Consider the following 14,679-nt stretch of genomic DNA (forward strand, 5'->3'; position numbering starts at 1 on the left):
GCCTTGGTTCCGTAACCCTCAGTACCTTTGCCTAACAAAAAACTATCAATCTCAGTTTTGAAATTTTCAATTGACCCCCAGCCTCAACAGCGTTTTGGGGGGAGAGTTTTCCAGATTTCCACTACCCTTTTGTGTGAAGAAGTGCTTCCTGCCATCACCGGGAACGGCCTAGCTCTAATTTTAAGGTTCCGCCTCTCGTTCTTGACTCACTCTGGCTCATTTTAGAATCATAGAATCATAGAAGTTTACAACATGGAAACAGGCCCTTCGGCCCAACATGTCCATGTCGCCCAGTTTATACCACTAAGCTAGTCCCAATTGCCTACACTTGGCCCATATCCCTCTATACCCATCTTACCCATGTAATTGTCCAAATGCTTTTTAAAAGACAAAATTGTACCCGCCTCTACTACTGCCTCTGGCAGCTCGTTCCAGACTCTCACCACCCTTTGAGTGAAAAAATTGCCCCTCTGGACCCTTTTGTATCTCTCCCCTCTCACCTTAAGTCTATGTCCCCTCGTTATAGACTCCCCTACCTTTGGGAAAAGATTTTGACTATCTACCTTATCTATGCCCCTCATTATTTTATAGACTTCTATAAGATCACCCCTTAACCTCCTACTCTCCAGGGAAAAAAGTCCCAGTCTATCTAACCTCTCCCTATAAGTCAAACCATCAAGTCCCGGTAGCATCCTAGTAAATCTTTTCTGCACTCTTTCTAGTTTAATAATATCCTTTCTATAGTAGGGTGACCAGAACTGTACACAGTATTCCAAGTGTGGCCTTACTAATGTCTTGTACAACTTCAACAAGACATCCCAACTCCTGTATTCAGTGTTCTGACCAATGAAACCAAGCATGCCGAATGCCTTCTTCACCACCCTATCCACCTGTGACTCCACTTTCAAGGAGCTATGAACCTGTACTCCCAGATCTCTTTGTTCTATAACTCTCCCCAACGCCCTATCATTAACGGAGTAGGTCCTGGTCTGATTCGATCTACCAAAATGCATCACCTCACATTTATCTAAATTAAACTCCATCTGCCATTCATCGGCCCACTGGCCCAATTTATCAAGATCCCGTTGCAATCCTAGATAACCTTCTTCACTGTCCACAATGCCACCAATCTTGGTGTCATCTGCAAACTTACTAACCATTCCTCCTAAATTCTCATCCAAATCATTAATATAAATAACAAATAACAGCGGACCCAGCACCGATCCCTGAGGCACACCGCTGGTCACAGGCCTCCAGTCTGAAAAACAACCATCTACAACCACCCTCTGTCTTCTGTCGTCAAGCCAATTTTGTATCCAATTGGCTACCTCACCTTGGATCCCATGAGATTTAACCTTACGTAACAACCTACCATGCGGTACCTTGTCAAATGCTTTGCTGAAGTCCATGTAGACCACGTCTACTGCACAGCCCTCATCTATCTTCTTGGTTACCCCTTCAAAAAACTCAATCAAATTCGTGAGACATGATTTTCCTCTCACAAAACCATGCTGACTGTTCCTAATCAGTCCCTGCCTCTCCAAATGCCTGTAGATCCTGTCCCTCAGAATACCCTCTAACAACTTACCCACTACAGATGTCAGGCTCACCGGTCTGTAGTTCGCAGGCTTTTCCCTGCCGCCCTTCTTAAACAAAGGCACAACATTTGCTACCCTCCAATCTTCAGGCACCTCACCTGTAGCTGTCGATGATTCAAATCTCTGCTAGGGGACCCGCAATTTCACTATTTATTTCCCCAAGTTCCCTAACATCCATGCCTTTCTCAACTGTAAATATGTGAAATATTCATTCAGGATCTCACCCATCTCTTGTGGTTCCGCACATAGATGACCTTGTTGATCCTTTTGGTCACATAAATCTTACTCTTTATACAATTACCCCCAGAGACCAGATGCTGAGAGCTCTGGAAAGAAGCTGAAGCAACAGGGAACTTGGGAGGGCCCTGGCCGGTAAGGTAACCAGAGTCAGGGACATCCTGGATGGCGGAGGGGCGGGCTGGATAGCGCCGGGGACACTGGCTGCACGGATGTCCTTGCGGCATGTCCAGGATGCCGCCGCCACCATCCGGGCGTTGAAAGTGGCACTCAGCCCTGACTCCACTCGGGGTGTGGAGGAGGCTTAAGCGTGTGGAGCCATCCCGTCTGATCTGACCCCCGTTCGGACGGAACTGCTCATCGGCGTCAGGCCCCGAAACCTCCCTCGGAGGGCTGTGCCTCACAACTTGAGCCTTCTCTCTCAGAAATTCCCTCCGTGCCATTTCACTCTGTGCGGAGGGATTTCCTGTACGGGCTGCTCCTGCACACTCTCCACTTCCTCGCCCTTGCCTCTCGCCCGGACACGCCCTGGCGTACAATCCTGCCATCCGGCGGAGGCCCCCAGTGGAGGGCTCTCTACTCGGGGATCCTCCCGTGTGCCATTGGGGATCGGGGGTGGAGAGTGTTGCATGGAGCAGTCGCGACCAACAGACGTTTACGCCATCTCACGGACTCCCAGGCCGCCTGCAATTTTTGCGGCCTGGATGAGTCCGGGTTTCATTTATTCACGGGGTGTGGGAGGCTGCAGCCCCTGTTTGACTATTTAAGGGGGCTGCTCCTCAAGTTCTGGCTGCGCTTCAGTCCCACGCTGCTGATTTTTGACCGCCCAGTGAGGTGGTGGGCGGACGTCCTCGTGGGCCTGCTCCTGGGCGTGTCCAAGGTGGCTATCCATAGGTCCAGGTTGGACGTGGCCCGCGGGGGCGGTCGCTCCGACTGTCTGCCTCTCTTCCGCGGAATTCTCCGTGCCCGGGTGGCCCTGGAAAGGGAGCACGCGGTGTCCGCCAGCACGCTTGAGGCTTTCCGCGACCGGTGGGCACTGCACGGACTGGAGTGCGTCCTGGGCTGAGATAATAACATTATAATTTGACACTTATTTTGGGTTTATATAAAAAAAAGAAAAAAAAAGGGAACTGGATGGCACAGGCAGAGACCCACGTGATTTCCAACCTGCTGAAGCCCAAGTCCTTCCCTGCACCAAGATGGCGGCCTCCTCCCGTGACGTATTTCCTCCGCAGCGCTGGGCAGGCTGGGAGCGGGGAGCCATGGCGGCGAGCCGGTGACGGGACGAAGGAGGATTTCGTGGTGCCACCATGTCGGGAATCAACAAGTCGCTGGAGTTGCAGCTGCAGGTGCGGCACCACACCGAGGAGCTGCGGGATTTCATGAGGGAGCTGGACGGCTGGGAGAAAGACATCAAGAAAAAAGACGACGAGCTCCGGCGGCAGAGCGGGGTGGCGCCGGCCGCAGACTCGGTGCGTAACGTGGGCAAATGGTACAGGCCCGGGACCGGGACCGGGGACCGCCCCTCCCGGCCTCTGCTTCCCGCAAACCGTGCTCCTCCTCTCCAACCTGCACTTCAAAGCTTCACTTGTCCGTTTCTAAACCCGTTTCCAAAGAAGAACTTATAGTGGATCATTCATGGCTCTTGCATTCTCCCCTCCCTCCTTTGGGACTGTTTAAAAAGAAAAGTAGAAAGACCTTGCATTTCTATAGCACCTTTCACGACCTCCCAAAACGCTTTACAGCCATTGAAGTACTTTTGCAGTGTAGTCACTGTTGTAATAGAAAGACCTTGCATTTATAAAGTGCATTTCGCTACCTCAGGACGCCCCAAAATTAAGTATTTTTTGAAGTACTGTTGTAATGTGACAGCTGATTTGTGCACAGCTGGATCCCAAAAACAGCAATGTGGTAACGACCAGATGATCTGTTTTAGTGATGTTGGTTGGGGGATAAATATTGACCAGGACACCAGGGAGATTGCCCCTGCTTTTCAAAATAGTGCCATGGGATCTTTTATGACCACCTGAGAGGGCTCAGGTGGTCATAATGTTTCATCTAAAACATTGGTTTAATGTTTCATCTAAAAGATGGCACCTCTCACAGTGCAGCACTCCCTCAGTACTGCATGGAAGTGTCACCCTAGTTTTATGCTCAAGTCTCTGAAGTGGGACTTGAACCCACAAACTTCTGACTCGGGCGAGAGTGCTGCCACTGAGCCACGGCAGAAACTTTGGTGCATTACCTTTTCTGTTGCTCGAACTGCTTTGAATAAGGGCACAGTTATCTGTCATCTGTATATTAACCTATCAATCTATAAATGCATTTAATATTTGCTATATATGACTTTACCATATCTCTGAAGTGGGCTGTGGCTGTACACTTCAACCACTAAACAAAGCTGCTATTCCCCCTACTTATAGCATAGCTAATACATTCTGTGGGAAGTTCACTTTGTCTTTACATTCTGTGGGCAGCTGCTATTATTATAGGTACCTCCTTGGAGCCATCCAGATCTGGGAGAGTTGAACCATATTGCTGGTTCTGTGTTGGTCTCTGGTCAGCTGAAGTGAAGTTTTCTGACTGGTATTCAAACACTGGTTAAATTTAATATTTTGATAAATAGCGGATGGGATCATTTGCTCTCCAAAAGCTTTAAGAATCGTTTCACACCTGAGTTACATTGTAGTTTACATCAATGTGAAATCAAAACTGGTTTGCATCAAAATAAAATGTGTAGCATAAGTGTACTTGGTTAAATGTGGCTCGATGTATTTTTTTTAAATTTGCAGACTTTACCACCTGTAAGAAATCGAGATTATAAGAAAAAGACAAATAAAAAGACTGTATCTAGGAATAATAGAAAGAACGAAGACAAAAAAGCAACCAGAATAAAATCTTATGACTATAAATCATGGGAAAAATTTGATGTGGTAAGTTTTCTGTATGTATTTGACAGTGATATATTTCAGCATAATTTACAATATTGCTTCTTGCATTTGATATACTTTCATTGTTTTGCAAACCATTTCATGGAGATGGTGCCTTTTAACGTCTGTATTCAATGCAAGATGTTACGAGGCAGTCTACTTTTATTAGACTGGTTTAGGCTATAAAACAAAAATGCCATAGAATAAATAAACAGCAACAAGAAGTAATACAGTAGCTTGGACTATTTTTACAGAACTTTTAACTCACTCCTGCTATGGGTACAAAAGATATGATACTTTTCTAATTCTGATGCTAAAGCTGGTCTGGTGTTCATGCTGTAACTCTTGTACATAAGACCCCATGAAGCTGTATGGGACCATCTCCACATGCACTGCAGTACATTGGTGAGCAGGGACTTTGGGATTATAACCCTGCCTTCGCTTTTGATCTCAGAGCACAGAGAGTGAATGACAGATAAGTGTCATATACGTTAGAGAGCTATATCTGTCACTGAAATGGCGCCTTTCCTAAAGTACCTCTCCATACACAAAGAGTGGGAACTTTAATGTGGTTCTTTTCTTTTTCCTCATTCTCCATGTCCCCCAATGCTGAGCCCAGATGTGGTGCCCCTGCAGCTTTCTTGGGAGAAGCTAGCTCAACATGTGCTAAGGATCAAACTAGGGATTATCCTAGCCCGATGGGTCAGTGCCACACCATGTGGTACATATATGCATAGAGTTATTTGGTGGTGCTTTTTCTTGGAATAATAAAATACTAAATACCCAAAGATTGAGATAAATATTTGTACTGAGTTTTGTTTTTAAACTATATTGTAGTTGTCAGTTACTTTGCTAAAAAGAGATTAACATTTGATCATAGAATCATAGAAAGGTTACAGCATGGAAGGAGGCCATTCAGCTCCGCACCAGCTCTATGCAAGAGCAATCCAGCTAGTCCCACTTCTTCCGCCCCCCCCCCCCCCCCCCCCCGATGTAGCCCTGCACATTTTTTCCTTTTAAGTACTTATCCAGTTCCCTTTTGAAGGCCATGATTGAATCTGCCTGCGCCACCCACTCGGGCAGTGCATTCCAGATCCTAACCACATGCTGTGTGTGTTTTTAAAAAAAAAGTTTTTCCTCATGTCACCTTTGGTTCTTTTGCCAGTCACCTTAAATCTATGTCCTCTGGTTCTTGACCCTTCCGCCAATGGGAACAGTTTCTCTCTATCTACTCTGTTTAGCTCCTTCATGATTTTGAATACCTCTATCAAATCTCCTCGCAACCATTTCTGTTCCAAGGAAAACAACCCCAGCTTCTCCAGTCTATCCACGTAACTAAAGTCCCTCATCCCTGGAATCATTCTAGTAACTCTCTTCTGCACTGTCTCTAAGGCCTGCACATCTTTCCTGAAGTGCGGTACCAGAACTGGACACAATACGCCAGTTGTGGCCGAACCAGTGTTTTATAAAGGTTCAACATGACTTCCGTGCTTTTGTACTCTGTGCCTCTATTTATAAAGCCCAGGATCCCGTATGCTTTTTCAATCACTTTCTCAACTTGCCCTGCCACTTTCAATGATTTGTGCGTATATACCCCCAGATCTCTCCGTTCCTCCACCCATTTTAGAGTTGTGCCCTCTAGATTATATTGCCTCTCCTCAACAAATTGATATTTGTCAACTTCAGTTTTAATAAAAAAAACTCTAGGAATAAAGAGAAGGGAGCTGACAATAATCGCACTTGGGGATTAAATTAATCTTGCATTTCTTCTTTTGCATTAGGACAAAGTACTGGAAGAACTAGATAAAAATGACAGCACTCCAGAGCCCGACACAGAAGACGAGGAAGTAGATGTCGAGAAAGCTCTTGCTGAGAAAGGAAAGGTATGTTGCAAAGACCTCTAGACAACCACACGTGAACACCCCATGGGGAGACACAAAGTCCTGCTGAATGAATGTCACCCGTAATGTCGTGCATGTTTGCTTTACATTGCTTTGAAATATTTCAATTGGTAGAAATAGTTTGAAGCTTATTGTGGTCAGAACTACAAATCAATGTTGCTTAGTCTGATGGTCTTTCTACATTTGCTGCAGTTACTTAGTCATTTTTAAAACTGAATGCCTCTCTTGGGGTTGGAGGATCAATAAGACCTCCTACAAAAAGACCATTTGTAAACAAAAAATTAATGCATTAATTAAAAAATAAATAAGCCTGAGGCGATCCAATAAGGAGTGGGGCTCACAGACCACAGATTAGAAAATGGACAGAAAATCACAGACAGCTCTTTCCCAACCTGTGCTCCTTGCAAGTACTATTCCTCAATGGGAGTACCTGATTGCAGATTTATCCCCAATAGGTCAGGAAAGATTTGCTTGGCAGGTCTGTCTTGTCAGTTACTAGTCATTCTTCCCAAACTCAGATGCTGATATCGTACTCAACCTTACAAGAAAAACCAGTACTCAACCTATGCTTTACATTCTGGGCCTGTGTGACTTCAGTATTGAAATCCTGCTTATTCCTGAAAATAACTGAGTCAGTTAGAAGGAACGAACTTGCATTTATACTGCGCCTTTTAAGACCTCAAGAAGTCCCAATGCGCTTTGCAGCCAAAGAAGTACTTTACAACAGTGACTATACTTCTAATGTAGGGAAACGTGACAACCAATTTATACACAGCAGGGTCCCACACAGCAATAAGATAATGACTAGATAATCTGTTCTTTTTAGTGATGTTGGTTGAGTGATAATTATTGGCCAGGAGACTGCTCCTCTTCGAATAATGCGATGGGACCTTTTATGTCCACCTGCAAAGGCAGACTGGACCTCGGATTAACATTTCATCTGAAAAACAGCATCTCCAACAGTGCAGCACTCTCTCAGTCCTGCACTGAAGTGTCAGCCTAGATTATGTGCTCAAGCCTCTGGAGCGGGACTTGAACCCACAACCTTTTGACCCAGAGGTGGGAGTGCTACCACTGAGCCAAGGATAGAGATTGATCTGCTGAATAAATAATCTGAACAGGTCTTTTCTAGTCAGGCGATTGCCGTGGCTGGAATGTCTTCTGACAATGAGCAATTGTTAACACTTGAGCTTTTCTATTAGGTTGGGGGGGTGACTAGTATAGGTTCTACCAGCGTTACTTGTGGGTGTTGCATTTCCTGCGATTTGTGCTGGGGCTATCTCCAGTTCTTGGTCACGGGGGAGGGGAGAGCAAAAGGGGGACGTGTTAGATGCCGAAGCATGCTAGGGATGATTACCATATTGTTGATGCATTAGAGTATGAGGCATTTTACAAGGACTGGTGATCATATCCATACATCTTGCTTGTAAAACTCTATACCATAATGGAAAACAGGAGGCTGTGTATTTGAAAGTCTAAGTCCCGGTCTCCTGAATGATTCTTCAACCAATATCTGCCCCGGGTGGGAACCACATGATTAATCATCCTGAGGTTATTTAATTGATGTTACATGGTCTCACTTCAGTGCGGGTCATAACAAAAACCATACTTGTGATGTACATCAACTGATTCTGTGCTTTGTTTTCAGGCACTCCCGCTTTATGGGCTTCTTTCTATGCACTTTCATCCTTGACTCTCATGGATTCTTTCTTCATATTCAGTCCTCCTCCCATAGTTGGGGTTTTGTGTTCAAAAGTCGATTAAATATTTAAGTTGATGTTTTGAAATACAAATCTCCATTTCTTAAACTATCCTGTCTCGTTTTCTTTCTAATGTCCTTGATAGTTGATGGATCCATTCCACTGGCTTTGCAATGTTTTGGCTTCCCAAAGCCTCAATTTCTTTTTTTACAAAATACTTTTAATTGGGATTACTCTGCTTATTGAGGCACTGTCGTGTCTCTGCTCCAGTATACCCAATCAATCACATCACATTACATTCCTACAGGTGCAGAACCGTTAGAATCTTGAGACTACTCACCGTTTTTAATATATTATAGATGATTATTATTATTGCCCATGTAAAGCATCCTTGAATGTAGAATCTCAGTCCAAAAGCATTTCTGCTGACACAGTATGCAGTATTGTCAGTAGAAATGTTTTGGAAAACATAATACGACATTATCAGGGACTGCATTTTGATTCAAACTGTGATGCCACCTAAATCTTCCAGAACTTTTTCTGTCAAATCCATCTTGTATTTTCCTACACCAGAAAACAGTCTCAACTGATTTACTTTGGGTTTAGAAATTAAGAAAAAAACATTAGTTCTATGTTGCAGTTAGCACCTTGATATGGATAAATACTTTCAATCAGGCTGGCCACAATCTCGTACATGGCGATGGTGTCATGTTGTTATCCTCTTGTGGGTTTGCATCTGCGGACCAAACCATTGCTTCCCAGAGCAGATGAAATGGGACCTGATAAATATACTTGTTTTTGTTCATGACAGGGTAATAATTACTTCAAAGAAGGGAAATATGATGAAGCAATAGAATGTTATACTAGAGCCATGACTATGGATCCATATAACCCAGTCTTGCCTACAAATCGTGCATCGACTTTCTTAAAAAAGAAAAAGTAAGTATAGCAATGAATAATAATAATCTATAATATATTAAATATGACATTATCAGGGACTGCATTTTGATTCAAACTGTGATGTACCCCTACAAGAAGGGATTTAGTTTATTTCGAAGAAATGTTTTGTGTTCCACATAACTATCCCATGAAACAGTTCGTATTGAAGTATAAGTAGAATATGCCATTTGCACTTTGACTTTCAGTGCATCACAGTTCATACTAGTTCATTACGTCAGTGGTGGTGAAACTTTGAGACAATAATCTGGGACAAAATAAATTGGCACTTGGAAAAGTATGGGCTAATGAGAATCAGCACAGATTTGTTAAAGAAAAACAGTGTTTGACCATCTTGATTGAGTTCTTTGAAGTAACGAAGAGGGTTGATGAGAGTAGTGGGGTTGATGTGTATATGGACTTTCAAAAGGCATTTGATAAAGTACCACATAATAGACTTGTTAGCAAAATTAAAGGCCATGGGATTAAAGGGACAGTGGCAGCATTGATACAAAATTGGTTAGGGGACAGAAAGCAGAGTAGTGGTGAACATTTTTTTTTCAGACTGGAGGGAAGTATACAGTGGTGTTCCCCAGGGGTCAGTATTAGGACTACTGCTCTTTTTGATATATATTAATAACCTGGACTTGGGTATAGAGGGTATAATTTCAAAGTTTGCAGATTACATGAAACTCAGAAATGTAGTAAACAATGTGAGGATAGTAACAGATTTCAGGTGGACATAGACAGACTGGTGAAATGGGCAGACACATGGCAGATGACATTTAACATAGAGAAGTGTGAAGTGATGTATTTTGGTAGGAAGAATGAGGAGAGGCAATATAAACTAAATGGGAACAGAGATACCTGTGGGCGTACACACACAAATCTTTGAAGGTGGCGGGACAAGTTGAGAAGGCTGTTTAAAAAAAGCATATGAGATCCCGGGCTTTATTAATAGAGGCATAGAGTACAAAAGCAAGGAAGTTATGCTAAACCTTTTATAAAACACTGGTTAGGCCTCAGCTGGAGTATTGTGTTCAATTCTGGGAACCACACTTTAGGAAGGATGTCAAGGCCTTAGACAGGGTGCAGAAGAGATTTACTAGAATGGTACCAGGGACGAAGGACTTCCAGTTATGTGGAGAGACTGCAGAAGCTGGGGTTGTTCTCTTTAGAACAGAGAATGTTAAGGGGCGATTTGATAGAGGTGTTCAAAATCATGAATGGTTTTGATAGAGTAAACAAGGAGAAACTGTTTCCAGTGGCAGAAGGGTCAGTAACCAGAGGACACAGATTTAAGATAATTGGCAAAAGAGCCAGAGGTGACGTGAGGAAACATTTTTTTACGCAGCGAATTGTAATGACCTGGAATGCACTGCCTGAAAGGGTGGTGATCCACATCCCCCAACACATTGAATTTAAAATTCTTGCTCTTGTTAACAAATCCCTCCATGACCTCACCCCACCCACCCCATGTGACACTGTGTAGTTTCAGCTCTTACGACTCTTGCCTTTTTTGCATTTCTCCCACCCTCATTTCCACCATTGGTGTCAAAGCCTTCAGCTGTCCTGACACCACATACACTGGAACTTTTCCTCAAACCCCTCTGCCTTGCCACCTCTCCCAAAACTTAACTTTTCAGGCATGTTTTTGCTCATCTCCTTTTGAAGTGCATAATGAACTCCAAAAAGTAAATTAAGGCAAGAATTAGTAATTCAAAAATTCTGCCCATATTTGTAAAGCATTCTTTTCAATTAATGCAGAATTATGGGACTTCTGCTACTGCTTGGTGTTTGATTTCACCTCTGAAAATGTCTTGAGAATTTTTACTCCATTAAAGGCATTGTATAAATGCATGTAGTTACTTTGTTAGTTATTAGTCCAGATAATTTCAGGAAAACTGTTTATCTTTGTTTTGGCTAAATGACCTTACCTGTCTGTCGATTTTTGAGTTATTCCTTTAAGTTCATATGTTTCGTTTGGTATTTCTGTTTTTCTTCTCCTTTTCCTATACCTCCCCACATCACACCATTCCATTAACCTGCTTCAAGGACTCTGCTAATGCTGTTTTACTGTCTGCTAGGGCGCATAACATTATGCTTTCTTTTACCTCCCTATTTGGGCACTTTGCCCCTTGCCCTGCCCCTCTACTAATTTTGTGACTGAGAGTAGTAACTTGGTGCCTATGGGATTGAGCATGATGCAGTGTGGTGACACTTAGGAGCAGTGCCACTACAGAGCCCCTTTTGCTTTTTGATCTTTTTAATCTTTTTAATCCTTTGTGTAAAAACATTAAGTGTGGAATGAGCTGTGGTGTAACTAGTCTGTTTCTGATGTAGATACGCTGTTGCAGAATCAGATTGCAATTTGGCAATTGCACTGGACAGTTCCTTCTTGAAAGCTTACCTTCGAAGAGGCGCAGCTCGTTTTAAACTGAAAAATTTTCAAGGTGCCAAAGAAGGTTGGTAATTTTAAACAAATTTGATGAACAATTGGGATTGCTGTCTATAAAGCTTTTCCCGATTCTATTACCATTTAATCCTTTGAGGACATCGCTTCCTGTCTAAAAATAAATACAGATTTGAATTTTCAATTAGTCAGACTTTTTAAAAAGATGCACATGGCCCATAAATATTGTAATTTTAGTTTTCTACTGACCAGTTCATTTTTTTTCCCTCTAACACATCAGATTTTGAAATGGTGTTAAACTTGGATGCAGAAAACTTTGAAGCATGCAGTGAACTCAGAAAAGTAAATGAGGTAAAATTTTATTTATTAGTTCCAAAATTCTGCCCACATTTGAAAAGCATTCATTTTATTGTGTACATTTTTTGAATTAATGCAGATTTATAGTGTTTCAGTGAAACCCTTAACAAAATCACAATTTTTCTTGTGAGCATTACTAAACCGAAGAATATTACAGTGTGGAAAATGAAAGTTGGGATGTTTGTAAAAGTGCGTGTCATGTTGTGAGGGGCTTATAAGTGCGGTTTTTAAAGCATAGGGTGAAGTTCTGCTGCTATTTAAGTTTGAAGTGTTGGGGACTTGAGACGAAACCTGGGAATGGATAAGCAATTATCTGAAAGGTAGAAAACAGCAGGTATTTAAAGGAGATACGGTGGGGTGCAAGGATGTGGTGAATGCAGTGTCCTAGGATCGTAAGTTGCATGTAGATTTTAAATTTGCATTGATGATTTAGATTCAGAATGTCAATGCATCCTGAAGCTTGGGGGTTTGAGTTGCTGCAATCCCCAGGTTTTGTTGTGTACCTGAGCATCCTCTAAAGAGGCTAAACTAAGAAGTGAACAACTAGAATGCATTTGTGTCACTCTGCATGTCACACTGGTAGACTGCAGTTCTCTGAATACAACAGTGTCTGTAAGGATGTTATTCTAATAAATTAATATTTGAAAGTTTTTTCCCTTTACTTCATTTTTTGGGCATATTACTTTCCTCCTTCCACTTACACTTTCCTATATAACTTCTCTTGTGTAACATATTGAAAATATTCCATTTATCCTTTGATCACCTTCCCATGTCTTCCAAGCTAGCTCTTATTTCTCTCATCATCTCCCCAAAATCCACTCTCTTAAGTCATTGTATTCCTCCTCCCTTCTCCATCGTAAACCTAACCTTAAACTCAAGGTGTTCTTTAACCCCTTGGGCTCTTTATATTTTCTCCCTTATCTCCTAAAGTTGATAACTGGCAGGTTCCTGCTATCTTATCCAGCTGGCCATTATTCATGCGTGAGTCAAAACAATGAATGTCAACAGGCCTTTTGACCATGAAGAGTGTCAGCTGAGCCCAATCCTAAAAATTGCCTGACATCCACTTGTACACTTTTTAACAGGGATAGCTGAATGTTGATTGAGATGGCGATCCTTTCCCATTTTATTTCCTCCCTAGCCTGGGGTACTGAGGCCATTTCACAGCGCCCCTACTGTTGTCCTGTCTGAGATCAGCTAATCTAGCATAGGCTAAAAATTGAACTTGGGGATCTGGTCTCTAAAGCTTATAACACTGGTGCTGCTTTTACCCACAAAGTTCACCACTGGGGGAACATTAAAAAAAACATTTTAAAAGTTGCCCCAAGTTACGTTAAGTTCCTAAATTTAAAAAGATAAACTGAATAAATTTATTGGGCTGCACTGGTAAGCTGCAGTAATAAGATTGTGTTGTAAAAGTCAGTAGTAATTACTTTTTACATTGTGTGTTTAGGTTATGTTAATATAGATTATGATATTGGACTAACAACCAAGGGGTCATGAGTTCAATCCCACCAAGGCAAGCTGTGAAATTGAATTCAATAAATCTAGACTTTTGTGGGCTGGCATGAGATTTTTGTAAAAAAAAACAAAATAGCTTACTATTGTCCTTCAGGGAAGAGTACTTGCCACTCCCACTTGGTCTGGCCTACATAGTAGGACTTCAGTTCGATACCAAGCATCTAACTTTTATTGCCATCTGAAATGGCCTGACAAGCCACTCAGTCTTTCAAGAAGAAGGCTCACCATCACTTTCTCAGGGAAATTGAAATCTTGCCACGGTTGCCCATGTCCCAAGAAAAATTTTTAAATAAAAGTTTTGTCAGAGCATTCAGGGTCACTAATATCTGTGGAATGTGAACCGCTCTTTTTATATTGCAGAGTGGTTCCATAGAAATGTCAGGGGGTGCCCATTATGATAGACACCAGCCCAGCTTTCTCAACTGACCTGCTTCCCCCTTGGCAGTTTTAATAGACTTGGCCGTTCCAGTTTGAATCTTTCTCCTTTCTCTCCAAAGTTGTTTTTTTTTCTCAGATTTATAATGTGTACGTTTGCTAATATAAAAAGAGTGTGTGCAGAATATTTAAAAGTTGGCATTGGATCGAGAAAGGCAGTTCCCAAACTTAGCTGAATTGTCTGGATGCTGAGATGCTTCCCCTAGGAATAGATCCTGAAGCCATTTAACGCACATTGTTTTGAACACTTCTGAGACCTCCCAGCCCCATCCTGCCCGCTTCCAGTTGGAGAATGATGTATGTTGCAGAGGGTACCTAAGGGTGCAGAAGAATGTGATTTGTTGTATTTTTGTGGAAAAATACAGCCTAGATTAAATTACTAAGTATGAGGGTGAATTCACTGATACCGCACTCCCAGTGCGAAGGGAGTGCAAGTATTTGGAGCATGGGATGAGTGAATTTATCCTATGGCCTTTTTATGCAATTTAATAAATGTACTTGTCTTTCTTGCCAGGCTCTGGCATCAGAACAATGTAATAAAGATCAAAATCAATCAAACAAAACTGAAGAAATAGATGCCAATGAAGAAAAGAAACTGATTGAAACACAAGCAAAACAGCAGGCAATTTTTGAGAAAGACTTGGTATGTTT

General features: G+C 42.4%; 1 protein-coding gene across 3 annotated transcripts in view; it reads left to right on the plus strand.

The window, feature by feature from the left end:
- Positions 1–3,076: 3,076 nt before the first annotated feature.
- Positions 3,077–14,679, plus strand: part of rpap3 (RNA polymerase II associated protein 3) — a 43,920-nt gene continuing 32,317 nt past the window's right edge. For all 3 annotated transcript variants that reach the window (XM_067999402.1, XM_067999403.1, XM_067999404.1), the window contains exons 1-7: positions 3,077–3,307; positions 4,628–4,768; positions 6,547–6,648; positions 9,178–9,305; positions 11,646–11,767; positions 11,996–12,066; positions 14,543–14,671. In XM_067999402.1, the coding sequence (XP_067855503.1) occupies positions 3,146–3,307; positions 4,628–4,768; positions 6,547–6,648; positions 9,178–9,305; positions 11,646–11,767; positions 11,996–12,066; positions 14,543–14,671 (855 nt within the window). In that variant the 5' untranslated portion in view covers positions 3,077–3,145. The remainder of the gene's footprint in view (positions 3,308–4,627; positions 4,769–6,546; positions 6,649–9,177; positions 9,306–11,645; positions 11,768–11,995; positions 12,067–14,542; positions 14,672–14,679) is intronic.

The sequence above is a fragment of the Heptranchias perlo genome, chromosome 18 (genome assembly GCF_035084215.1).
Source record: "Heptranchias perlo isolate sHepPer1 chromosome 18, sHepPer1.hap1, whole genome shotgun sequence".
NCBI classification, from domain to species: Eukaryota; Metazoa; Chordata; class Chondrichthyes; order Hexanchiformes; family Hexanchidae; genus Heptranchias; species Heptranchias perlo.